General features: G+C 41.2%; 4 protein-coding genes across 11 annotated transcripts in view; all 4 read right to left on the reverse strand.

The window, feature by feature from the left end:
* Positions 1 to 13055, reverse strand: part of LOC310956447 (uncharacterized protein) — a 29014-nt gene extending 15959 nt beyond the window's left edge. For 5 of the 8 annotated variants that reach the window (XM_083926664.1, XM_083926669.1, XM_083926667.1 and 2 more), the window contains exons 1-13: positions 12522 to 13055; positions 8842 to 8899; positions 8354 to 8449; positions 8046 to 8099; positions 7783 to 7961; positions 7575 to 7693; positions 7376 to 7465; positions 4605 to 5405; positions 3101 to 3166; positions 2851 to 2988; positions 2480 to 2716; positions 2160 to 2328; positions 87 to 425 (exon numbers count right to left, since the gene is read on the reverse strand). In XM_083926664.1, coding sequence (XP_083782790.1) covers positions 87 to 425; positions 2160 to 2328; positions 2480 to 2716; positions 2851 to 2988; positions 3101 to 3166; positions 4605 to 5405; positions 7376 to 7465; positions 7575 to 7693; positions 7783 to 7961; positions 8046 to 8099; positions 8354 to 8449; positions 8842 to 8899; positions 12522 to 12625 — 2450 coding nt within the window. In that variant the 5' untranslated portion in view covers positions 12626 to 13055. The remainder of the gene's footprint in view (positions 1 to 86; positions 426 to 2159; positions 2329 to 2479; positions 2717 to 2850; positions 2989 to 3100; positions 3167 to 4604; positions 5406 to 7375; positions 7466 to 7574; positions 7694 to 7782; positions 7962 to 8045; positions 8100 to 8353; positions 8450 to 8841; positions 8900 to 12521) is intronic. The other 3 variants (XM_083926662.1, XM_083926665.1, XM_083926668.1) reach the window with 3 other exon arrangements.
* A 1375-nt stretch (positions 13056 to 14430) lies between these two features.
* On the reverse strand, positions 14431 to 17081 carry fam89b (family with sequence similarity 89 member B). The gene is made up of 2 exons (XM_083927387.1): positions 16571 to 17081; positions 14431 to 16410 (listed from the first exon to the last, which is right to left on the reverse strand). The coding sequence occupies exons 1-2, from the start codon at positions 16823 to 16825 to the stop codon at positions 16153 to 16155; spliced, it is 513 nt and encodes a 170-aa protein (XP_083783513.1). The 5' UTR covers positions 16826 to 17081; the 3' UTR covers positions 14431 to 16152.
* A 577-nt stretch (positions 17082 to 17658) lies between these two features.
* znrd2 (zinc ribbon domain containing 2) lies at positions 17659 to 20186 on the reverse strand. The gene is made up of 4 exons (XM_083927672.1): positions 20151 to 20186; positions 19422 to 19573; positions 19241 to 19325; positions 17659 to 19080 (listed from the first exon to the last, which is right to left on the reverse strand). The coding sequence occupies exons 1-4, from the start codon at positions 20164 to 20166 to the stop codon at positions 18641 to 18643; spliced, it is 693 nt and encodes a 230-aa protein (XP_083783798.1). The 5' UTR covers positions 20167 to 20186; the 3' UTR covers positions 17659 to 18640.
* A 2154-nt stretch (positions 20187 to 22340) lies between these two features.
* Positions 22341 to 26397, reverse strand: arr3a (arrestin 3a, retinal (X-arrestin); the record flags this gene model as incomplete). Its single annotated transcript, XM_083927235.1, has 15 exons — positions 22341 to 22396; positions 22677 to 22726; positions 22826 to 22849; positions 22931 to 23014; positions 23157 to 23294; positions 23407 to 23479; positions 23574 to 23658; positions 23803 to 23938; positions 24049 to 24125; positions 24244 to 24303; positions 24883 to 25073; positions 25180 to 25224; positions 25400 to 25460; positions 25620 to 25650; positions 26390 to 26397. The coding sequence occupies 15 exons, from the start codon at positions 26395 to 26397 to the stop codon at positions 22341 to 22343; spliced, it is 1119 nt and encodes a 372-aa protein (XP_083783361.1).
* Between the last annotated feature and the right edge of the window lie 987 nt (positions 26398 to 27384).

Raw genomic sequence — 27384 nt, forward strand, 5'->3', positions numbered from 1 at the left:
CTATCAGCACTATCAGTTGACATTTTCCAACACTTTTTTTTTCATATTCTGGATCTTGATTTTTAGCTGCGAATATAAATACTCACCCTCGAGGACACCTTTTGATAGTATCCTGCTTAGAGTCATCCTCTTCCAGAAACAAGCACCCTGATTCTTGTCTCTGGTTAAATGACTCAAAGATGATGTCGTCAAAGTCAGGCTCGAGCTCAGGCTGTGCCAAGGGCGGCTTTTCAGCCTTAAAGGTGCTACTATTACTCGTCTTATTGATTGGCTTTTTCAAATCGATTCCCCCCTGAGCATTTGGAGTTTTAGGAGTGATAAATGCTGCCAAAACATTGGTGGAGGGCTGCTGAGGGGTGGAGCTCTCACAGCAGGAGAAGGGCCATGGAGGGGGCGGGGCTATTATCAGCTCTGACTGGGCAGGACTGGGGACAGAAATATTGCAGGTCAGGCTCGAAAGACGAGTGGGGGAAGTTTCACAAGGCCGTGCGTGCAGGAGGCGATTAGGGGTGGAAACAGGCAGGCCACAGAGCAGACTAGACGTGATTATTCCACTGCTGTGTATTGGAAGGTCAGTGCAACAGGAAGCAGGGTACAAAACACTGCAACTGTTAGCACATGTTAGCATCAAGGAAGCCCAAATACCGAGCACATAGCAAATGTGAGGCATTGATTGACGAATCTCTTGATCAACAAACACAAATAAACTGGTACTCGACCACACACATGTCAGTACGCTGAAGCAGTCAGCACTAATGTGGGTTAGCTTGTGCTCATTTGAACCATAATGAGTTTGATTAGGTGATGAGGAGTCCAAATGGTGTTAAATTATTAATTACAATTAAATGGTGTTCCAAAATATAAATCATAAAATGTTGAAGGCGGAATAAGGATTCGCTAAATTTTCCTCCTAATCTGTGATGCGATCTGAAGCGCCTTTAATGATACGTTGATATGAATTCGCTAGAGTAATGTGAATCTAAGCAACATGAAAAAATGGTTTGACATTTTGGGAAAGGCACTTTTTCACTTTCTGGCCAAGAGGAAGAAGAGAAGATTGAGACCTCTCATGTCTGTCCGTTAGATAGGAAGCTACCACCAGCATTTGATTAGCTTATTTTGGCATTTAGAACCAGTGATTAATATATCACATCTTGTTTGTATGGGACTATTTCTTGGCCAGGTGCAATGACCTCCTGGACTTTGTGTTCTGTACGTATTAACCAAACAAGATACAATGTGATGATTAGTCAGCTTTAGAGGTGCTGGTAGGTGGATTTTGTTAGCTGTGGATAGAGCCACAGCTTTTATTAGTATTATAATATATTATTATATTATAACCCATGACAATCAATGTTTTCATCTCATTTTCAGCAAAAAAGAAAAAATGTGTATTTCCCAAAATGCTGAACTATTTTTTGAAGCAATCATGAAATTTCAAGCAGGCAGCCCATCTCAAAGTGTACAGATGTGCTCTCTTCACTTGCTTTCATGAGTCTTTCACGAGTGTCTACAGCCGGTTTCTTGTATAAACTCTGGACAATGTCTGGTGAAACAGGTGTGGACATTGTCTGAAGTTGCCCTTTCACACATGTAGCACACAGCCGGAGATTCTCCACGTCAGATGTGCTCTCAATAACAGAAAATACTCAGTTTAGTGAAGGCGAGGATGGCGCCTTGGGAGAGCGTGTGTCCAGACTGGATATGATGAATTTCAACAAAAACAAGTCTCTCCCTATTTCTTGAATTTGTCTGGCATCAGCCCTTACCGAGGCTTATCGTTGCTACCTTCTTGTAAATCACCCCTCTCTCCCCCCGTATGTTTGTTTTCTTCCGTTTTTTTGCGTGGGCCGCATGATAGAAATGACACCAACACGCCCACTTGCCCACTGTGAATTCTCTGCACAACGAGCAGCTCTATTCACACATAGGCTCAATCAGACAGACTGATTCAGACATTTGCGTTCTCACATACAACTCAGTGCATGTGTGAAAGGTGCTTATGTGCCTCAAACTCTGCAGTGGTCTGTGCTCTTCACAATGCCTCTTCAGCTGGGTTACCACACAGCGTTTCGGTGGCCACACATACAGTACATCTAAGGCAACAAACCAAACGATCTAAATTGAAACAATCGTGTGATATAATCCCATGACCTTACCTCATCCTTGCTGGTTCAACTTTGTTTTCTGGGATGGTTTTCTGTGAATCCTGGGGTGGTCTGATTGGCTGGTTGGATACTCGGATGTTGCTGTGAGAAGAACTCTCGTCTCGACTGAGGGGGCTCGGAGTACTTTCCTTGTCCGCTTGAGTGAGAGGGAACATGGGGCCTGTAAAGAGACAATATGATTTTTACAGTATGAGTAATGTTTGCAAGAAAGAACAATTCCAAATTGGAAATTGTCACAGAAAATGAGTGAGGGTAACTTTCTGATATAAACAGTGACAGGAGAAGACTATTTGATTAGTTGGCCGATGTACCTGACTGACAGGAGCTGATTGGAGCGGGAGGAGCAGAAGGAGAAACAGCGAACTGAGGGTGGGGTGAGGAGAATGAAACAGAGGTGGAAAGAGAAGAGGAGCGAGGGGGTGAGGAGCGTGGAAGGGAGGCAGTAAGGGCTGGAGCTTCGGGGTCACAGAGGGCATCAAGGTCAGGAGTACTCAGCAGAGGGACAGTGGCGATGTCGCTACCAGATGCCAACCACGCCCCCTGAGCACCTGAGGAAAAGAGAGAGGAAGAACAGGGAAGATGAGCTTGAGAGGGAAATAGGAGAGATTGGATGACGCAAGTTTGTAGTAATGAGTGGGAGAAGACGGAGGAGAATAACAGGCATATTTTTGACATTGGTTACCTGACACTGAAATAGAGGGGTGAGATACGGGGAGAGGAGGCATTGGCTCAAGAGAAGGGGCATCAGCGGAAAAAGGAGAGGGAGAGGAAGGGCGAGCGATTGACTTGACAACCTGAGGTCTGAAAATGTGAGAAAGGCCTAGAGAGGACATGATAAGCAAACAGAGCAGGAGAGAAAAGATTTTTTTCAAAGATTTGAAAAGTATATCATTAGCAAAATAACATCTCTTTAGTCTAGTGTAGAGGCAGACCAGAGACTGAAGTGAGATCATCTGCAGTTTGAACCTCCGGGGGGCGCCGTTGATGTGAAACAGGAACTGAGGAGGAGAGAGGAAGGTAGAAAGAGAAGCAAGGAACAAAAGAGGAATAAAAGGAAACCCATAAATTGTCAGCCAGACGTAAAGAGTGAAAGGGGAACAGCATGGCTGATTACACATCATGCATTTTACTTATTGTATTACACCACATAAGTGATCCATATCTGTCAGGAACAATGTTTGCTGCACTCTCAACAGGGATTAGTGGTGTCAAAGTCATCAAAATGCTGTTATTCCACTACAATATTATAAGAAGGCTGGATTCAATATTTGATATTCTTAATGTCCAATACTTCCAAAAAGTTTGTTTAGTAATTCACTCTCAACCCTTTATGATATACATGTAAGGATGTAAACAGTCTGTAGAAGAAGAAGAAGAAGAGTATTGTAATAGCCAGTTAAGCCCATATTTGTATTGAATATATTGTTTTTGTTACATTATCGATGTATTTATATCATGTAAAGACATACAATAGCTTTTTGTTTGAATAGTGAAGTATGGGTATACTACACTAGATTATACAATTAGATTTATTCTTATTATTTATAACAGCTGATAGTATTCCAAACTTTTGTATTAGAGCCACCTCCCTGATGCTGTGATCTAAATATTCAAAGGAACCTTCATGTCTTGTTTTTCTTCATGTCCTGGATTTGCTAATACACTGGTTTTAATTCACAAGAACGTTGTATGTAATCAACACGAGTCAAAACTGAGGCAATGTTATTGACCTTTTGAAATTACAGTGAGGTTGTTTAAAGCATTGACACTTCCTCAATACTACATGTTTCAAACAATACGATATCTACATTTTACAGTATCGAAAGTACCAAAGCTATAAAAAATAAAGCGGAACTACAATCAGGTTTCTAATGCAAAGCTGCACAGATGAAACAACAGGTTGTTGTTTATTTTAGTTTTAAAGAAGAAATTTGTCTTATTTTTTGCTTTTTTGTCTTTTTGCCATAGTATTGAAAATGTTTTTTATACTAGTATTGTATAAAAGCTTAAAATGATGGTATAGTGACAACCTTTATATCATTACAGATACAGTGAAACCTCTGAAAACATGACTGCAGCATCAAATAGACTGAATTCAAAATTAAAGAGGAAATACATGGGGAAAATCCTTCAAAAACAAGCAGATACCAAATGCCTCAAATGGCTACAAAACGTTCCTTTGTTCTTGTTGCCTGAGGTACTGCAGCATTGACAAAATGTTCATATTTTTAACCCTGATCTAAATTCTAATAGGACAACCAGACCTTCCACACAACACACCATACTGTACATACTATGTACTATTTTTGACTTTGCACAGTAACATGGGCTTTAAAGCATGTGGAGCACAAGGTCAAACCAGACTATCGCACATTAGAAATCAGTTAGTGGGAAGCATACAGCATGCCTATCTGCCAGCCATGTTGATACCTTTACCTGAGCCTGATTGGAAGATTCTGGGCAGAGAGGGAGGCTGGGAGAGGGTCCGGGTGAGTGGAGGGTGAGCGGACGGAGGCTCAGAGGACAGGGGGGGATTTAAGGGAGGGGAGGATTTAGGTGGGAGAGGCTTGGAGGCAGTAGAGATGGTCTTATGGGTCAGAGAAGTAGATACAGTGATAGAAGACTTTTGCGGAGCTGTGGAAGATGATGTGATGATATTCTGGGGGGATGACAATGCAGGGGAGGGAAGTTTGGGAGTTAATGAGGTAATGCCTGTTTCGGAGGCCAGCTCAGAGGGAGGATTCAAAGAAGAATTCAGGGGAACAGAGGGCGCTGCTAAAGAAGGCTCCACTGAGGCAGCAGGTAAAGCAGGCCCTGATTCAGAGCATTTGGGGGATGGAGGATGAAGGGAAGGGGAAATGTTTTGGGAAGAAGTTGTGATGATGGGTGCTTTGGAGGATTTGGGGGATGGAGGATTTGCAGGGGCCACATCAGAAAGAGGCAGGACACAGGATGCACTCTGGATTGAGGGAGTCGCTGCTGGGAGCTGGGAGGTTGGAGGATAAGGTAGAGGGACAGAAGACGCAAGAGCCTCAGGGAGAAGAGGGTTGGTCAATTTTTTATGCTTGGATCTAGGTGAGGGTTGAGGGGAGGGGCCGGGGGAAGGGTGGATCTCTGACTGGACAGGGGTGGTGGTGAAGGGGTGTCGGCTGCGACGGGGCGAGGGGCGAGGAGCGAGAGGTAGAGGAGGGCGGGAGTGGAGGGCAGGACTCGGAGGACCGCCGTCACGCCTGCAGGCTGGATGAATCGATGGATGGATGGATGATTGGAAGGATGGAAGGATCAGTGAAAGTTGATTTTTTTTTGCAGAAAGAGAAGTGATGAAAAAGACAGAAGGAGAAGGTCATGAGTTGAGAATGACAATGAAATGAACTGTGACTTTTTTAAATGTCAACTGGGAGTCGATGACAGTTGACGATTTGACTGAGTCTGTAATGCCTTTCAGGTGGAAATGTGTGCACATCAGTGGTTGAAAGCAACACGGTTCATTCACTCATAGTACCGCACTTATGTTCAACTTTGAAGTATAAGCTACTTTATAGTATTCATGCTTTCTTCCTATCTTTATTCTTCAACTCCATATTTCAAAGGGAAATATTTTACTTTTACTTCAAAACATATATCCGATAGCTATAGTTACTCGTTAGATTATCAGATTTTACAGATTATTTTATTTTACTTTCTTTTTAAAAAATGGAGAAAATGTAGAAGGGAATATTCCAACCTGTGTTAATGCAAATTTATTCTTTTTAAAATTTCCTAAAGTAAATGTATTAATTCTAGAGTAGCAACAAATCTTGTTCTTCTTACAGCATTTATTTATTTATTTATTAAAAACTTTATTTTGCATTGAAGAACTCTTCGACAGAACTGTCTTGAGTGGAGATTTTTGCAGATTGAACTGTACAACATTTATGGACATGTATTTAAAATAACCTCGACCAACAGCAACAAAAATGCTGCTCACACATTGATCCATTAGAGATAATAAACCTATATGAAAGGGGCTCAATCTGCTTAATAAGTACTTTTACTTTTGATACTCTACAAGGACACTGTGTAGCATTTTAAGTAATGTATAACCTCAAATCAATGTCTTAATTCATAAATAAGTCCTCATGAAACCATACACTAAACTTGGGAACGGTATTAAAAATATAGACTACAATATTCTTCAACATTACCTCTGTCAACAATCTGACTTTTCCTCCCGAGTGGATAATTTCTTATCTGTATTTACATAGGACAGGTAAGCCCTGTGGAGGCTTCATTGCCCTCCCGATCTATAAAAAAACTATGAACGGCCTAGAGGGACATAAAGCACTACGTGGTACAGGTAAGGCTAAACGCGTTTTTCTCAGCGAGATGTGCTTGTCACTGCCCCTGAAAATTTGAAAGCCACACTGCACTTTTGTCCATAATGCAAGATCATACTTATGCCACGCCACAGGAGAAGGAACCCTCATCGCCGAAAAAAGCGTAAAAGAGTTAAAAAGGCAACGTGACGAGTGAATTTAGAAAACCAGGGTAAACAGCTTCTTTGCACATAGCGCCTACCGTAGTTGCAACCAAGCTGCAACGCAAGTTTGAAAAAGCGATGAGCTAGAGAACACTAAACGTGTGAATTTACCACAAGACGGGAGAAAAACCAACACAGTGCTCCTTTAAGTGTATTTGGCTATCAATACTTTCAAAAGTGTTGCGTTACGATTTCAGCTGAACTAAATGATTTGCATACTCCTTCCACCACTGGTGCCTTGCAGATAACAAAGTACAACTGAAGGCCATATTTTTAATTCTCTAAATATTAACATTTTAGAAATACACCACAAAAATGTAGAATTAATTTGGAGAAACATTTGAAAAGGGCCATGAACATGCGATTTCATTCATTCTACAAAAGAAACATCCAGGACGAGCAGTCTTTTGTCAGAATGATGGTGATTTGAGGTGCTGTTAGACTTAGTTTCCATGTTGTTACTGTAAGGTCTCTCTGGTTGCAGCTGAAGCTTTTCATGCCTTCAAACAAACTTCCAATACATCGGTGGCATTAGTCTTTCATCACATGATTCTCAGTAATGTCGAGATGAGAAATATGTGGTATGCAGAACAAATGGCATGAATGTGTGAAATGCTGTTATATAAACGGAGCCTCCCAATAACAGACGAAGGCAAAGAGGGTGATAGAAAGGGCAAGAGGAAGCTACCTGAGGCTGGAAAAGTGGATCCAGTGGAGTCTCGCTTGTCAGGTGGAGGGGGAGCGGGGCGATTTGGGCGCGTAAGAGTGTGTGGAACGGCTGCAGCGGCCAGAAAAAAGAGGAGAGCAGGAGAAGTGACAGGAGGACAAGGAAGGTGGAAGAAGAAGAAATGTGAGAAGGAATACTTCAAAGTGAAGACAAAGCCTACCTGTAGCAGTGAGAGACTTCTTGTCCTCCTCTTCATCACTCTCATTGAAGTCGTCCAGGTTGCCGATATCTGTGGGTTTGACGCTCATCAGGCTGGCCAGACTCTGCATGTCTTCATCACTGAGGAACAAAAACATGAAAAAACACTAACGTTCATTTTTCATATGTATTGTTAAAGCACTACTGTCTGGGATATAACTACTACTCACGTGGCTTTCCCCTCCCGAACAAAGACACACGACAGTGACAGCTTGAGCGTGGCATCCACCACTTTGACGGACAACGGCTTCAGCTTCAGTGTCAGGTCCGTCTGGGTCGGGGTCAGACTAGCAAACCGCTTCAGGTTGATGTCTGCTGATGCCAGCACCTTACGATGCCCCTTGTTCTCCTTCACAAGGCCAGATATGTATAATAATTTGAATCATATCGATTTAAAGAATCAAAAGCAGAGGAGGAGTCAAGAGATACTTACACCCTCAATGACAAAGGTCCACTCTTTGTCCTCAAACTCATCAGCGTTGACCTCCTGAAGGGAACAAACATCATCTGCAGTCAAACATCTTCTCCACTCATTATATGCAAATACATGTGTATGTGTATGTGTGTGTGTGTGTGTGTGTACACTGTTTCATACAGCCATCTCCTTGCCCTGGGATCAATAAAACCCTGTGAACTCTACTGAAGGGATCATGTATTCTTGCATGCATTGGTTGTATTTCTCCATTCACTTTTCCCTCTATTTTCTTTCTGTATAGTGTAAACAGTGTCTGGTGTTGGTACCTTGAAGAGCGTAACAGAGATGTCGATGTTCTCGGGGACAGGCCACACCACCATGCCCCTGTAGGGGTTTTTGATTCCAGGCTGCCAACTGTGGAGCTGCACAACAAACAACACTGGTGAGACTGCCAGCCGTGGAAGAAGTACTCTGAGATTTTACTTTAGAAAAAGGTTGAAAGACTAGGAGCTTAGCCCTGGGTTGTTCTTTAAGGGCCATTAATGTAGTAAAATTGTGTTATCCTATTTCATACCGTTCTATCTTGCCGAGCAATGAGAAGGCTACTTGTTCATATGCTTAGTTTTAATAATCAGAATCAGCAAACGTAAAGCTTTAAAATATATGTAATGCTGTAAAAAGTACAATATATTCCTCTGGATGTAGTGGTAGAGAAGTATGAAGTAGCTCAAAATTGTTCTTAAGTACAGTAGGTTACTTGAGTGAATGTATTTCCGCCACTGAAGTGTGTGTGTGCGTGTGTGTTTGTGTTGACCTTGGAGCACATGCGTCTGTTCCTCCTGGTCCACACCACCCTTAGCTTGTCTGGTTGCCTACGGAGACAAAACATAGATCAAAACACAGAAATGACGTCTTGACACATGCTCTTACTCGACAATATTACTGATGATGACATCATCCGCTTCTCTCCGAAAAAGACACAACTTTTGAAAAGGTCTCTGCAGAGTTTTTTTTTAACCCATTTTATCAACATTAGAAAATCTACAAACCCCTCAGTGAACAACACATGGATAATAAACATTTGTCATTAAATTATGTCTCCAAACAAAGCGGATATTATACAACGGATACTTCACATGGTTTAACAGAAGTTCTTGTGAGTCATTGAGATGAATAATAACGCCTAAAAGTTAAAAACTATGTGTATGTTTGTGTGTGTGTTTATGCAGATGATGCTATTGGTAAAGTTGTTCATGTGTTTACAGCATGGGTGTGTATTCATGCAGTGGTTCGTCAATAATGGTACTGTATTTAGGCTACACAATGCGTGCCCCTGTCTTTTTGTATGTGTGTGTTTGTAATGTGTCCTCTGCGGCACAGAAGTGAAACTGGAGTCATGTGAACTGAGTCTATGTGAATGTGAGGCGACATACACAGGAAGCAGGAAACCCATTTACAAGACACACACACACACACACACACACACACACACACACACACACACACACACACACACACACACACACACACACACACACACACACACACACACACACACACACACACACACACAAACACACCAAACAAATGTAAGTTCTTTAGAATATTAATAGCAATAGTTTATAGATGCTGAATATTGTCTCAAGTTTCAGTGTATCAGTGTCCAAGTATAGCAAAGAGGGCATGTGTGTGTACATGTGTTTATGTGGCATGTGTGTTAGCGGGTCAGGAGTGGCATCAGAAATAGCATCGCGGGCACAGAGTGAGGCTAACGGAGGGGAGAGAGGAGGAATAAGAAGAAAAGAGCAGCAAAAACTGGAGACAAGAAAGTAGATCTTCTGTACCAGCGAGCTCAGTAACAATGGGTTTTACACGGGCGAATATTCAGGGTGTGATGAAGTTGAGTAACATGTAATTATTGTAATTGTGGCTGTGGTTTTTGTCATGCAGCAGACAACTGATGATATGATTATCATTACTCCTATTCATGTTGAAATGTTTGTTTTATACAACGTTCAGTGATAATACTGTAAAAACAGAACGTACCACATACATTTGCACATTTATAGGCAGTAAAACGTACTCACTAGACCCCTAAATCTCATGTTTTTGTCGAATAAAGCATTCCTCCTGTTACTATAAATATATCCTGGTTCTACGTCTTTAATTATGTCTGTGCCACACTAAACTGTCTCTGATGACATCACTACATCATTTTCTGACTGTTGTCAAACAGTCCGGCCTTCTTATCTTTGGCTCCTCTGTATTTTTGTTTCTTTTGTAGAGTTTGTGATGGAAACAACATCATTTTTACAGTTAAGCTTTACACATTTAACAGTTACGGAGCATTTTAATCATTCATTTGGAGTTGTGTTTGTGGCCACATGAAAGCATGTCCAACATTCACTCTCTTTTCTAGTCAAAGTCAAAGTCAAAGTCAGCTTTATTGTCAATTCTTCCCATGAACAAGACATACAAGGAATCAAAATTGTGTTTTTCCTTCTCCCATGCGTAGACTAGACAAGACAAAAGACAAGACACAATAAGTAAAGTGCAAGACACAATTAGTAAAGTGCAAGACACAATGGTGAGTGATACAACACTTTCACTGTTTTTCGTTCTCTACCAGCTCCTTAGCTGCATGTCCAGTAGATCTTTAGAGCTTGAAACAGCTGCCTGATGCAGCCGAAAACAACACTACGAGAGCAGTGAGAGTGAACATGGTGTGGACCGGACACTGCGCTGACACTCGTTATAGATTAAGGTGATAATTCTCACCAACGACGACTGTTTTCATTGTGGCATTGTCATCTGATACATTGTTATCATAAAAATAATTATTATTGCTATTTAATCAACACTATTATGCTACTTTTAGCTGTGTGAAAATCACCTCATGCAAAGTCTTTAGTATGCATCTCAGTAACACGTCTGTGTGGGCAAAGACAATGGTCCTAAATTAGAACAATCCCCCAAACGCACACAACTTGTACACAAACATTTGACTTGTGACACATTTTCAACCCCCCTCGTGGTCAAGGGTGGTAATCGGATGTTTGATGTGATCTTTACGTGTCAGCAACCTCTGACCTTGAATACAGAGTTTAAATCACACAAGAACTACAGGATGACTTCCTTTTCACAAACGACACATGCCTAAAACAATAAGACTTTGGATTAATCTCCAGTCTTGCCTCACTTCCTCAGCTCCTCTGCTTCTCTCTGTGGTTCCTGACTTGTGCCTCCCTGTGTGAACAGTAAAGGCTTATAAATTCGGATTTCATCATATGTGGGTGTTGTCACTCTTTCTACATCACTCTGTCCCTTCTCTTTGTCCGGACAACACTCGCTCTATTAAAGCTTTATTGATGAGAGACTTCAGTCTGTGTTTCTTATCGTGCTGCTGACAAGCCGCTTACACAATTATTCCATACTAATCTGGACAGATAACAAGGTGCAATGTGGGCCAATCTGACTGTTAAATGTGTTTGAAGTTTAAAGATACTAGAAAAACATGTTTGAAATATATCAAGACTGTAATTGTTATATGTTTTTAAGATAAAAAAACTAAGTTTTTACAAATAGGCTCCAAAAAAGTCAGTCATGCTGCTGATGTTTGATCCTAGCTCAGTTAAAACTGACCGCATTGATTTATTTTTCTGTTCATTGTTGTGTCAGTGTATGACAGAGATGAATATTGCTCCACGCTGCATCACCTGGCCACCTGCCAAATGTTCTGTACGCCAGGAAATTGCCAAAGTAGGGGAAGCCTACCAAAGCTTGAGCACTATGAAGTGATTTGATTGCATCTTTGAAATGAAATAACAATGAGACAAGAGAGTCTACTGATGTGCTTATTATTAGAATGACAACTGACTAAATGTTGATGTTGAATCTTAAACTAAACAAACATGCAATCTACCAGACACTTGGTGTGATTGCCTGCATTTACTAATACATAGGGGATGACTGTGATAATAAAACATTAGCAAGACACAATGCAAACTATTCAGTGTCATAATTTCGATCAAAAATAATGAGTTGGCCTCTCAGAATAATGGGGAACTTTCACAAAGCTAATGTCTCATTATTATGAGATGTGAACACATTACTTTGAGAAAGTTTCATCACATTGGTGCACAAAGGGCTTCTATACAGCACAGATGTTCATTTTCATGTCAACAGATTTTAAATAGGTTTCTGTAGTCAAACATGAGTCTTTAAAGATCAGTGAAGCTGAAAATGGGCAGACAACTGCCTCTCTGACGCACGCATAAACCCTAATTACAGACGGGGTCGGGAATCGAACCGGCATCCACTCGCCCTCATCATTGTCAGTGTAGCGGAAAGACCCACAACATGAGAATGGCCAACATAAAGTCTTATGATAGGTAATAACACAATAAACAGGTTATTAAAGGGGATTATTTACATGTCAAACAGTGAAAATCGTCTATATGGGACACGGCAGAAAAACTTTGTCTCCAAACTCACCATTTCTTTGTACACTCCAACGCGAGTTCCTGGTACGAGGCAACAAACTGGAACTTTGACGCCTTTTTACCGACACGCTGCAGTCTTTTCCACACCGAAGTCATGACTTACTCTGTCAAGAAACCGAATCTTAACAAACAGGAAAAAAGAAAGAAAAACACTCCTCCGCGCAACAATAATCCAACCTTGTCCGCTGACTCAGTTCCTTAAAAGGTCTTCTTCTTCTGCTGCTGCTGCTGATGATGATGATGATAACTTCACACAAGCTGCGACTTGCGCTCATTGGAAATAAGTTGAATCATGCTCAGAAAAGTCGCCCTATACCGAACAGAAAGAGTCAGAAGTTGCAATTAACCCAGAAGCAAAGAGGAACCGAGGATTCCGCCCTGCTCCGCTGTCATCCAAACACCCGGTACGCGCCTGGGGTGAAGCTGAAGTTTCAACCAAACAACAACTGCGGCGGCAGCTCATTGACAACTTGTCTTGTCTTACTGGCACTAATCCACATGGACACAGTCACCGCTTAGTCAAACCTTTTTGTAATAGATCTACTGCCTCGAGTTCACCCTCCCTCCTTCCTTCAGTGACAACAGCCTGTAACAGAGAGACATGCAGAGAGAGAGAGAGAGAGAGAGAGAGAGAGAGAGAGAGAGAGACAGGATATGCAAAGACTACTGGTGATGCAGCATTATGCAAAAGGTCTTTATCTTTGCTGCTTGTGTGTGAAAGCACTAAGGCGACAATCATACCTATAGACTTTGATCCTCACTGTCTTTGTCACTGGAACAGGCTTATCTGACTATTTCACTTAATCAGCTCTGCACACTCAGATCTGGCTGCAGGCATATGTGCTTTTCATGCAATGCTTTCCCAAATGCTTTAGCATGGAATACATATAAACACTTTGCTCATAAGTCAAGTCACTTCTTGAGTTTTAAGTTACGTAATACAGCACTTTCCAGAAAAGTGTGTTTCATCCAGTTAACTGCAGAGGAATAGTTTCCATGGAGAGGGCCAGTCAGTGTGTGTGTGTGTGTGTGTGTGTGTGTGTGTGTGTTATAATAAGGTCAAGGTATAGGGATTTTCCTCAGTGAGAGCAGGGGTGTATTTTTAGGTGGGGGAACAGGGATGGATGGATGGACAGAGGCAGCTGGGGTGGTGTAGGCGTGCAGGTCGGCAACAGGGGGAACAACTCTCCCATGACTCAGAGTTGGTCTAATTTTACACTGAGGGTCCAATAATCAGAGAATATTGCGTTATTGCTCTGGACAGATTCCACTTTTCAATAAAAAGACCTGACCACGACACTGGGCTACTATATACTTTTTTATTTTATCCACAACAGATTATATTGAAACATTAAACCCAAGCCCTTGTTCTCTCTGCTGACATCCACTGCACTGACCTCCAGTCTGATGTCTATTTATTTTAATAATCACTCGCTGTAATGCACTGACAGCACTTAGAGTAACTTTGTGATGTGATAACAACAGTCATAGCCAATAGATGGGAAACATAGAGGAAAAGAAAGAAAGGAGAAGTAAAAACGGTCACTTAGACTGTCAGACAGAAGGATTCTAACACGACACATGTTGATTATAAATAGAGAACAGCATGAGGCCGTCTACAGAAACGCGCACCCCTCCATTCCTGCGCTCTCCTTCCACAGCAAATGGTTTTCCCCACTCTGCTGCTTTCAACATGACCTCAGAGGAGCAGGCCTGCAGGAGTGACGGAGCTCTCTTGACTGGAGACAGTGTGTCCCCTGTTGGTCGTATTCTGCAATATCATCATCTGATTACCTTTAATTCAGACACAGAAACACTGCACATGACTGCGATGTACACTGCAGTTTTATTGGCTTTAAAGTGTTTATGTAGAAAGCTGTAATACATTTAGTTTGATAAGTGTTTTAATCCAAGACTGAATAACTGTTCCCCTGGGCAGACTGTGCCACTTCACTTCTTAGAACAAAGAGTATAACAGTTAGAAGCTTTGCATTGTTTTAAATGTTTAGGATTAAATAAAACACAGATTCAAAGTTTGAAAATCGACTATGACAAAAAAGATATAAACTGAATTAAGGAGTTCATTTGAACACTACTTAAGATAGAGAAGCTTATGATTTGCATCTACGCATAATCTAAGAGGCCTTGTTTTTTTCTCAGGTTTCTTATGAGTCTTGAATCGAGAAATCTCAAGATGATTTCAAATGTATTTCACTACATGTATACACTCAATGGCCACTTTATTAGGTACACCTGTTGGACAATATAGTACAATCCAATACAACTATTCTGCCAAAGGTGGAGGTTTATGATGCCTATAGTGTTTGTTGACACTCTCAAAGCATTGAGGTTACATACTGTTATATTGCAAGGTGTTTCTAATATTCTGCCCCCCTTACATGTATATAAATAAGGAGGAAAAAACATTATAAACAACTATCAGTATAATGTAGTTCAGTACAACACCACCTCTGCAAACTACAACCTCAATAATAGACTCATTACCGGTCTTTAAGTTACATATTCCCAACAATGTCAGCAAAAACTGAACATTATTAACTTTGTCAAGGTAGAATTTATGGCAGTGCTGTTGCAATGAATGGCATTAGATTGTACAGGTTTACCTACTAAAGTGAATATAACTGTAAAATTGGTTTCTGCAAAAATTGTATATGCAGCTAAGATACTACTTATATAAGGTACTGTACATTTCATACATGTCATAGCAGGAAATGTCATATTGGGAATATTCATAAATGTCTGGTTTTACAAAATGACATGTTAACATACTTTTCAAAATAATTCCTCCTTATATCTGGGTCAGAAAAATGCCTATCCTGTGTCAAATGCTCATAGAAATAAAGCAAAATGCAGATTATTGCCTTAGAGATATGGTGAGGAGCTCAGACATCTGGAGGGAGGTCGGAGTAGAGCTGGTTTGGGGATCTGATCAGGATGCCTCCCTATAGAGGCATGTCCAGCAGCATGTAGAAGGCACCAAGGTCGACCCAGAATACGCCAGAGAGATTATATCTCATCTGGTCTGGGAACAACTCGGGGTCCCCGTCAAGAGCTGGAAAGCATCGCTGGAAAAGGGATCTGGAATACTCTGCTCAGCCTGCAGCCCCTGCGACCCGGCCCAGATGAATATGGATGGATGCACAGAACATTGATTGACCGCTCGTCTGTTTTTCAGTCAAGACACTAAATGGCAGAAAATACTGTGCAAAAGGGAAGAAAATGCTCAATGTGCAGAACGGGGAGTCTGACAAGTCTGGAATTATCAGGAAACCACAAACAGGCATCAGGTATCAAAAGTGGAATGCGAGTTGATAGTGCAATAGTTCTTAGAAATATTCAACCCAGCTCAGATTCAACCACAAGTAAGCAGCATGGAGTAGCATGAAGAATATGCAATACAGAGCAAAAAGCTGAAAACATCTAGTCTTTGAAATTGCTGTCATTTCATTGGCCCACAGCCAGAAAAACAATCTGGACAAGAGATGCATGGCATAAAAATGAGGGTGAATTGGGCCTAAAGGTACAGCAAGAGACATGAGCTTTGAGGAAATAGTTAAGGTGTCTCCACAGTGTGCATGTATGTGTGTCCATTTGTGTCTTTATCAGGGAATATGAAAGGAGTCTTTGATCCACTGGTCCCTGGAGTTGCTGCTGGGTGGAGGCAGAGCCATGGATGAAGAGGAGAGAGGCTGTGAGAGAACCCCTGTCAACTCCTCATCTTCATCCTCCTCCTCAGAAGATCCATTATCAGCACTGAGCGAGGCCTCGGACAGGAGCGAGGAGCCCTTGTACTCCTGGACGGCCTCGTGGAGAGACCACAGCTGGCACAGCAGAGACATGTCCAGCTGACGCAGACCGACCTGTTACACACAAACACCAAACATCTGTTCGGACCATCAAAGATACACAGAAAATGAGGAAACTTTCATTGTTTACTTTATGAACAGCTGCACCGGACATTTAATTTGAGTGCTCTTTAGACAGACAAAGCATTATTGGGCCAGTCGCAGGCCACCTCACCATCTCTTTCCGCAGCAGAGCCAGAGCAGCGTCCAGTCCGCCCGGTTTGCCGTGACCGCGCGTCGCGTCCATGCCGCCCCGGCTGATGTCGGCTTGGATGCGCGCTCTCTTGCTATGCACTTTCTCGATGTCTCGCCACGACCCGCCGCTGGAGTTCAGGATGCCGCTCAGGCCCTTGGGCAGCGGCGGCAGCCCATCCACTGAGGAGACACCGCCCACCTGACCATCCGCCGCGCAGCACCGACTCCCGTTCATCTCGACACTTTACAGCCGACTCAGCAGGAGACGCAACGCCACACTTTCTGCATGGATCAATCGAGAGAGATCACTTTCAAATGCGCGTACAGTCTGATAACCCAAGTGTGCTATTTCCTCTCTCCCTGCAGCAGCAGCAGCAGCAGCGGTGTCGCAAGTGTTGGAAACGGGCTTTTCAAAGGCAAAAGCAAGTCACTGCATTCCTGTTATTTTCTGGATGCAAGTCGGCCACAGTAGAAGCAGTGAATTCCGAGTTAATGTCAGGCTTCCTGGCTTTGTTTTGTTTCCTCTCCTTTGTGTGGGAGAGTTCACCGACAGACAGCCCCCGGCTCCGCCCGGCGGTGACCGCGCCACGCCCCGCTACAGTCGTTCTTGTCTGGAGGGGGGTTCGTTTGATTCTACCGGATTACTGCTGCCACGTTAGACACAAGATCAAGAATTACACTCAGGCTAGTTAACACGGTCCTCCTAAACAAGTCTTTGGTTAAGTAGACTGGTAAATTGATAAATTAACCTCATTAAGCAAAACATTTATATGATTGAATCTCCCAATGATACTTACCTTGAAACAAATAAGGTAACATAAATACGACTGCACATATAATTTCGATTCACATGACACACTTAAAATAGAAATACTATGTACATGTTTAGTAGACTACTTAAAGTGGTGCATGGTTAAATACAAGATTTTCCAATTAAACTTTACGTGGTTTGCATTTGGCGCCCTCTTGTGGAAATAAACAAACTGCAGAACTCCTGAACAGGCAAAGCTTTATTCAGGCACATAATTAGAAAAGTCTAACTGCCTTGAACAACACTGAAGCTGACTTTTTATCTAATATGAAGTGCTGCCTATTGATGTACAGTGCAGTTTATTTGCTCTAGACGGTTTTAATGAGTAAGGAACTGAGTCTGTCTCCTGAATGTTGCCCCATCTGAGCATCACTGAATCACATGACCATCATCGTCATCACCATCATGTATCAAATATATTTACAATAAAAACCTCAGAACTGCCATCACACAATGACAATATTTGCATCACCAGAGAGTCAAAGACACCAGAAATGTGTGTCAGACTGAACAGTCCATAGAAAGATGCACCTCTGATCAGGACTGCTGAGTTTTACAATATACTGACAGTCTGGTAGTATGTTGAATATCAGCATGAACATTCTTGCATGAGCAGACACACAATTACAGACATTTGTGCGATGGGGTTTTAGCTTTAGTTTGAATTTTGTGATTTGCAAATCAGCACCATTTTCTGGATACGACTGAACAACCAATCAGAAAACAGAGGTAATTTTCCCAGATGTTATGTGGTGGCCATTTTGGATTAATCAAAGCCATTCAACTATGGCAATACATATGCAGTCTTTTACTGGAGGATATAGATAAGATACATCTTATATGAGTCTTATGTTAAAATGTTTTAATGGCCAGATGGTTTTAAATTCAAACCAATGATGAATGTGCATTTAGAAATATTCAGTTCTTATCATCATAACATAACTTACAAATTGACCATAACAGTCAAATGCTCAAACATTTGTACTTAACATATAATGAAACAATGTAACATGGTATTTCTGCCAGCCATACAGCTATGTTAACTCAAGAGTGAACTTTTGACATGTTAATCCTATTTCAATGCATTGCATTTCCTGACCGATTTTGAACTCATCTCTATGCAAAGATTCAGTCAAAGAGAGATGCTGCAAAGCAGCAAACTAGAGTCAGTATTCCAGGACAGAGGCAAGTAGAAACAGCATTCTCGTGAATCCAGGATTTCAACCTTTTCCATAATGGTTACTGGCTGAGCTCCTTGAGGGTGCGCAGTGAGTTGGCACAGCTGGCAATGAGGCTGCAGAGCTGGATACTTGATTCCATGGAGGCCGAACTCTGTAGCTGGTTAGTGGCCCAGCGAAGTTTGATTAGAACTGCATCCTCAGCTTCTTGCAACACAGTTTGGAGGGCAGAGATCTGTGGACTAACTGGGGGACGAGTTGGTGCCAGGGGTGGGGTGGTGACAGGAGTCGGAGGAGAAGGGACAGCAGGTGGAGGCAGCAGAGCTCTTCCCCCTGCGGCTGCTCCCTCACAGTGCTCCGGTCTGGGCTGAGGAACTGACACACTTGCCTGACTGCCGCTGGCGCCTGCATTGAGGTCAGGGGCCTGGGACGGTGCAGCAGCGGACTGGGCTGCAAGTTGTCTCTCTCTCACTTGGGACAACGCTGCCTGCGCATTCAGAGCTGAGCGGAGAAAAGGTAGACATGATCAAACACAAATATAATTGACAATAGGCCCCAAGGCAAGACGAGCAGAGATGGACAGGAAAAAAAAAAAGAATATAAAATGTGGGGATCAAACAGAAGACGAAAGTCATAAACTGGATTATTTGTTAGTGTATACCAGGGTTGTCCTTGTCAACATCAGAGTCCAGCTCCTGACATGAGACACAGTAGTTTTTCTGCTGTTTGTCTTGGAGAAGAATGGTCTGTAAAAAACACAAGAAACATATTTCAGCACTCATGTGTTTGATAACTCCACCTTTTCTACACGATTAAGGCGCTACCATTGTAACAACACTCACCCCACACGAATCACAGCACTCTCCAAGCATCTTGTATCCTTTGAGCAGGTAGTCTCCCATCAGCTTGCTGATTTTGTCTTGTCGCTCCCTGCGAGCCTGGATCACCTTCATCTCTGCCTCTGTTGGAGGCTCCCACTCAAAGTCCTCATCACCTGGGGTCAGTAACAAAGAGCCGATTTACTTTAACTGTATTCCACCTACACAAAAACTGTACTGCACTTGTATCCTCAAGGATAATAACAATCAACATAAGGTTCAGTTTTACCTTTCATTATCATGTGCAATATTTGTCAATCTCAATACCATGGGCTATATTATGTTCATTATCATGAGCAATATATGTCATCATCATGCTATGCCATTTACACTTTACTCTGTTGTACAGTTGTTAATCTATGTTAGCCATGTCTATTTTCATTAAATCAGATTTCACAAGACGTTTGCACTTATTAGAACATTAGTACAACACTTTCTTTCGCCGTGTTGTTATAAACCGTGATTGCCGCAGTGCTCTGCTAGGAAGTGATGATAAGCTAGCTAGCTAAACCCACCGGGCTAACGTCAGCTAACGGTTATCTGTACGGCGGTGACGACAAATCTTAGTAAAAATAAAAAATACACACGAGAATCGATGCCTTCATTTACGACAACATAGTTCTTTATCGACAGCAGGGCTGAAGGAGATGCACGATAAAGTTAACTCGCTTATAATCTCATAAATTCACAAACCTCCATTCAGAGCCATGTTGCTTCAGTGCTACACGTTGTGCGTGATGACGTCAGAGATGTCAAGCGCCGTTGCCGTCTTCTTCTTTTGAGGATTTACGGCAGTAAAGTCGCGTTACTGCCCTCCCTCTGCATAATAGCCTTTTTCAACTCTGTAATAAAATAAATCTGTTTCTGATATGATAAATATTATTTTACTCTTGAGTAAATATCATCTTCACTGTTGCAAGTGGTGAATCAGTGAACCCTCCTTTAACTGTAGCAGACTGCAAAAAAGATAAGTAGGCCTACAGACTTTTAAAATTCATTGTTGTTTTGAATGATGGCTTTACATTGGATCTGAATATTCTCACTCCATCTTAAATATTTTGATGTGCTTTATGTTTTATTTAGAAGTTTATTGTTATATAAATTTCACTACTTAAACCCCCTCATCCTTTTTTATTTAATTAATCTATTTCTCCTTGTCTTCTTCTTGAATATTGTTTTTTCTTGTGTATTTGTTATGCTTGTACATCTTCTTTGAGATATTGTATGCTTCAATATTCCATAAAAAACTACAACAAAAAAACTTTATTTCTGGGCTTAAATAAAGCATCTAATATGACAGAATATGTATACACTAGAATAATGAATTAGTAGTTTTACAGTTTAGTACTACAAATTTTGACTTAAAAAGCTATAATTTAATAACACAAAGTGAGTCATGATTAGTTTATTTTAGAAGTAGACATTGTAGTTTTTCTATTTAAACTATAAAAGCACCAATAGTTTTTGAAAAACTGCAGTTCCCCCCTGTGACTTAGGCACTGCCAAGATGGTGATGAACAAAGCCACAGGGAGGACACATTTTTTTCCCCTTATGGCAAAGTCATGACCTGCCATACTATGCCTGTGATTGGCTAATACTTGTTACCTTCATTGGTTGGGTTGATGAGGAGTGAGACTGGCTCAAGTTAGGATAAGAACATCAGGGTAAACCAATCAGAGGCAGAGTAGGGTCACGCCTTCACCATCCTTGGAAAAAGATATCGCCACAGGGAGCCACAAACGTAAACATTCATTTGGCTCATAAGAAACCTATGGGTAATGTCACAGATACTAAGTCCATATGTTATACAGTCTATGAGTGCAATGTGCTGGTCCATTAATACAAAATAAACAGTTACCAGACTCGAGCAATGTGTTGTACGGTGAATCTGAAATTTCATCCAAACTTGTGGTGTAGAGTAACAAAGTACAAGTAGGCCTAATTAAGTAGGTTTTTTCTGAGAGAAGAGAGGGAGGGAGTAAGATTAAGGGAAGGAGTAGAGCAGAGGGAGGGATGGAGGAAGTATAAGGAGCGAAGCAATAGAGGGAGGAATAAATACTGTTAATAAAGTTTAAATTGAAGAGATGCATTTCTGGCTGTTTTGTTTCTTTGTACGTTGATACTTAAGTTCATTTTATCTCATCTCATCTCATCTTCAGCCGCTTATTCGGGGTCGGGTCGCGAGGACAGCAGCTTTAGCAGGGGGCCCCAAACTTCCCTTTCCCGGGCCTCATTAACCAGCTCTAACTGGGGGTTCCCGAGGCGTTCACTGGCCAGTGTGGAGATATAATCTCTCCACCTGGTCCTGGGTCTTAATACCTGACAAATACTTTGTACCCACTTACATTTAATGTAAGCTACATTAAACATGATAACATAGAAAATGATAGGCCAATCTAAAACAATATAAACAAAGCCCACACAACAATAATTGTTTTACAATAACTTTATTGTATTATGGGTTATTCAAGTTGACATCAATCACATAATTTGATACATTTCACTGAAAGAAAAGAGTAGATATAATAGATGAGTGCATCACTGCGGTCAAGAGCAAGGGGGGCTTTTCACTTCAAACGGAGCTCCCAGCTCCCTTTACTCATGCTCTGAAGTGAGATGAAAATCTTTTTTATTTTCCATATGTGTGGTTCTACAGATGTGTTTGGTCTCTAAACGTTGAATACTATCTTTCCACAGCTAAGTTACATCAATTAAACAACACAAACAACAACAGCTGTGAGGGAACTGGTGCTACATCTGTTCATATGTCATGTCCTTGGTGTGTTGATAAGGTCATTCTCTCCAGTTACTCAGTTGTTGTTATTTGGATTCATTACTCCAGTCACATCCTTATTCTTTTTCATTGTTTTGAATCCCTTCCCCTAGGTGTCTTCCTGTCTTTCTGTAGGTTTCTTCTCAACCTCCAGGGTAACATCCTCTCTGGGAAGAAGTAAACACAAAGAGAAGTTCACAACACATACAGTACAGTATGCGGACAAAAATAGCACAAACCAATGAGATTGTTTCGACATGGTACTGGGTGATAGCACCAAAAATAAAAATACTTACGGCGATGCGAACCCTTTACTCTGCCGAGTTTGGGAGGATGGTTGATGAGAAAGGAAGAAAAAAGTTAAATAATTAGAAATAACAGTGTTATCAGTAAGATATAGTAAATACAAATATGTTGTTTGTTTCTATGAGTCAATAAAAAATACCTTCAGGTTTCGGGTGCATGAGCATTAATGGGAGCTCCACTGTGACATCACTGCAGGGAAAACCAACCAACCAATTAGAACAATACATGTTATTCATGATCATTGTCAATTGGCTGCTTGTGATATGACTGTAAATAAACCTTGCTTACCTGGCGGTGAGGCCACCGAGCAGGCTACACGAAGACAAGAGAGTATGTTTTAGTTCATTTAATTTCCCTTGCAGCAAAAAAGCTTTACCAGGATCAGGCACTTACCCTCCTCCGGACACTATGAGGTTAATTTTAATCTTGTAGGAAACCAGGATCCCCAACACATCTTTTTCTAAACCCTGCCGTAGCCTGTGGAGAAGAGAAATAACAAGGATTTGAGGGAGTTTGTCTGTTTAAAGATAATAAAACATTATGGAGTGGCAAGAAGAGCTACATGAATACCATGTAAATTCTACTTTAGTTTTCCTTTCTGCTGTGTTTGTGCACTTACATAGTGGTGGAGGCCAAGTTAGTGTCCTCATCCTTCAGTCGCCCGTCCAGTGCAAGCCCTCTCTTCTCCTTGTTTTCAGACAGCAGGGGGGTGATGCTCAGAGTATTTTCGTAGGTGCCGTTGGGCTCCACTGTCTCTCTGTGGACAGAAACACAAACAAACCCATTCTTAGAAATACCAAGCATGCGGGCTTGTTTGTTCCTGTGATACTTGATATTTTACTGTGGTTTTCAGTTTTCTGTCCACTTACGCAAACTCTTTGCTATAAACAGCCTTGGTGTATTTGTCTGCTGAGTAGAGGACGATATCTGTGGTTTGCTCCACTGTGAAAAGAAGGAAACGGTTAATGATGTTGAGTTCTTAGTAACAGTTATATTATAACTACATAAAAACATTTCTGTTATCAGAGGTACCCACCAATTGTACTGAATTTCTTGACTGTTTTGTTGCTCTCGTTATTAATCTTAATTTTGATTGGGATTGTTTCACCGTGGAAGTAGAGCTGTGGTCAAAACCAGGAAACAACCAGTTAGTGGTTGGAATGGGGAATGGTAGAATAAGCTAGTCGGGAAAACAATCTCTGCAATTAAACTCTTAAGACTATTAGAGTAATGACACTCTAAACAATAAAGATTTTCTACTGTACATCTTTCTCCAACGAAGCTTCCACGTGAACTGGCTTGTCGGACATCATGAAGCTTTTGCAGAGATCAGCCTTGGGCCCGGCGCCTACCTGAGAGGGGGCATATTGGATTTTACGAATGATAAGGCGAGCTGTGTCCCTGTGGGCCAGAATGGGACAGAAAAAGGAAGAAGAGATGCAGGAGAGAAAATCTTAGTCAGGCAGAAGAGCGAGGCAAACAGTTGAACATTGATACTCAATGATACTCACTTCTTGTCAATATTCTCATCAGGGTTGGACTTTTCGTTGGCAAGGTATGTTTTGACCTCAAAGTCGACACCACAAGCCTGCACATCAAACATATAAAGTAAGCAGCCATAGCAATGAACAGTGACAACAATGAACATACTTGCTTACCTCTGGACAACTACAGACAAGTGAATGACAGATCAGCGCAAGGCTTACCTTCCCGTTGTCATCTGGTCCCGGCTGCAGACCAATTGAGCATGGCAAGTCTTTGGGGATCTAGAGAAACAAAGAAAACATTTCTAACTCAACAGAAGAGTAATTTTATATCGATGTACTCAAAGAATAAAAAATACTTTCAAAGTCTGCATTTAAAACACTTAATAGAAATCAGAAGTTGAGACATATGTATCATCATTTTCTGGCCCAAGGGCCCCATTATATTAAAATCTTTATGAATTACAACAAATTGTCAAGTTGTCATGTACATTTGAAGATTGCATACTGTTTTATTTTGGGCAATGGTCCCTTCCCTACATTCTACCTCCCGCCTTCTAGCGCCCTTGCTCGGGCCACAGCCTTCATTTTGATCTAAATGAGGCAAAATCTGGCCACAGACAGACATTCAAACATGTGGCAAAATACTTAAAACTGCCTCTGTGGTACAGTTACAGTCTCACTTTAAATGTAATAACCTCTGTAATAGTCCATATTTAAAGGATATATAAAATAATGTTTAATAGAAATGTTGTATCCATGACCCAATTTGTAAAACAAACATTTAATATCAACCTGACCACAAAAGGTAGAGTGTATGGTTGAGCAGGTTTCAAACTCCTCACACTTATCTAAACATACTTCAAAACTGAATGGGACTGCTTTGTCTCCAGCCTTCTTCAGCAGGGTGTCGTGCATGGGGGACAGAGTGGGCTTGTGGTCCTCAGGGTAGATCTGGAAGCGCTGGATCCAGATGTCCTTCCTGAAGCACAGGCCTATTACATCCAGATCCTCCGAACCGTAACGGAAGGCACATGCCAGCTGCACAAACACTGTCAACACATAATCATATAGATTCATTATTTCTTTACAAATTCCAAATAACTCAACTTAGTGAGGTTTGGGTTTTGTTAGGGCTTTGAAAATTAATGATGTTACCTTTCCTGCCTGCGAAATTTTCTGTGTCCAGAACTACAACACCATCTGTAAAGGTAACAGTGCAGACAATATTTTATTTATCATCCTCGTTAGTCAGACACACACACACACACACACACACACACACACACACACACACACACACACACACACACACACACACACACACACACACACACACACACACACACACACACACAGAGAGGAAAGTAAGTCGTACCAACTTTGTCCACTTCAGTAACGTGGTCCACATAGTCTCTCTTTCCCAAGTAGAGGGTCAGCTGTCAGACAGAAGGAAGGGAAAACAGCTGAGTGCTTCAGACCCTGTTGAGAGTCTTTATCCAAGTACTGTATGTTTCACATATTTTTCATTGATAAAATATCGTAAAATCACGACACAAATTAAAACAAGAGAAAAATCCGAAAAAAATGTAACGTACCCCTCCGTTTTTAGAGGTCTTCTTGAAAACCCTGGGAAAAAAGAATGAGAAACATCACTTTAAGACTATTTATTATTGGTGAAAAGTTGAATGTATTTGCAGAATAACAGTTTTGTAATAGTATCGCAAATCTAGTAAGGTAGCGTGTGATTGTAAATAAGAATACATCCATTGATAGAGTTATTGTCTGGATTGTCCAGATAAAATAATGACTAGTTTTAGGCCCTGAAGGTAGAGTTTGTTCTCACAAACAGCAGAAGGGCCAGTAATCCCTTATTCCCTTTTATCCAGTTAGGAACAGCTAAGTGTGAAGCAGCTTTATCTCATCATGCACGGATTGAAAGGCTAGTCCAGGTGATGGAGCTACAAATGCTGTGCCAGGGTTCCTAAATAGCTGATTAGCTCTAGTACGGTCTGAGACGACAATTGAATGAAAGCATCAACCGAGTAAGCCTTTACAAACCATGAATAAATACTTTCAAACTACTTCTAGACCTTCTAGGCGTTGGCTGATCCGAAGCAAAGTCTGCAACTTCAATGTGCTAGTTTTAAACGTGATTACGGGTTTGAATGTCTGTGTTTCAGCTCTTTTTTTGAGGGGCAGAGGAAAATCTAATAATAATAACTTTTAAATATTATTTTTTGGGAAGTCATAGTCTCTTTATCTTATCTGACTCTTTGATTTTTCAGTTTGAAGCAGATAAGGTTGAAATAAGAGTACTACCTTTGGGGGGACAGAAAGAAAGTGACAAAATGAAAACAACACTTACTTTGCCATCTCTGGAAGATCTTTTGAAGTGTTTTGTTGGAAAAATAATACAAAAGAAGCAGCTTTAGGTTATTAGGAAGTCATAGCATAAGCCAGATGTTATCATTAAGACATTGATTCTTCACCACTTCTTAGCTTCGGGGCAGACTGAGTAGTGTTTTGTTTTAAAGGTACAGAAGGTTAATCCTTTGTGATAAGATTACATCATGAGTGTTCGGGCTCCTGGTTTATCTGTTATTCCGAATATCCGATCTGTCTAATGGACACAGGCAAAACAAAACTCCAGATTTAGACGGCACACACCATTATATCACAACGTGTTTCTCTCAACAGCAGTAACAGCAGTGCCAAAGCTGTTCAAGGAAAGTTAAATAGATCAAACCCATTCAGTGACTTGTTGTATTATTCCTGGATTTAATGAGTCATTACATCCTAACTTCTATAGCCCAAAATAAGAGAGATTACGAGAGCTGTAAGCCTTTGCTTACTTATTTTATTCACTTGTGAGTTCAGTTGGGGGTTGGTGCCTTGCTCAAGAGCAATGTATCACATCTCCCCCTAAACTGAGCTGAGGAACTGAATCTGGTATCTGTATTTGGCACAGTGAGAAGGTCAATCATTAAGGCGGCTTTAATCTACAGGAGCCAATCTATGACCCATTATGGTTAGCCTGGTAAATTGACACAAGCATTAAGGAAAAAATATGCATCTTTATCTTATACGTTAGAAACTGGAAACTGGAAACACATAATGGCCTGTGAAAGACGGCACTTTGATACAATTAGGATGACTACTACCATTCCTACTTAAGTCCAAGTTGTAACATATCCAATTATAACACTGATTTTCATCTTATTCAAAAAGTAAAACTATGCTCCAAGTGGGCTACAGGCAACATCTGTATTTAATCCTAGTATCATTACAATATTTATCAATCTATTCTCATCCATCTTTCAATCCATCCCTCCATGAAGATAAAGTCTTACCTCGTCTCAG

Source organism: Echiichthys vipera (assembly GCF_963691815.1).
Source record: "Echiichthys vipera genome assembly, chromosome: 14".
Taxonomy (NCBI): Eukaryota; Metazoa; Chordata; class Actinopteri; order Perciformes; family Trachinidae; genus Echiichthys; species Echiichthys vipera.

Bases quoted from the DNA above. Each gene is read 5' to 3' on its own strand.
- znrd2 (XM_083927672.1), bottom strand. The intron at 19,326-19,421 runs GTGAGTGTTGTT...TGTTTTTTACAG, and splicing joins AGTGCTGTGATTCGTGTGGG to ACCATTCTTCTCCAAGACAA. The intron at 19,081-19,240 runs GTATACACTAAC...TTCTCCGCTCAG, and splicing joins TGTTGACAAGGACAACCCTG to CTCTGAATGCGCAGGCAGCG.
- fam89b (XM_083927387.1), bottom strand. From the start codon at position 16,825: ATGAACGGGAGTCGGTGCTGCGCGGCGGATGGTCAGGTGGGCGGTGTC. The intron at 16,411-16,570 runs GTGAGGTGGCCT...TGTGTGTAACAG, and splicing joins CTCTGCTGCGGAAAGAGATG to GTCGGTCTGCGTCAGCTGGA.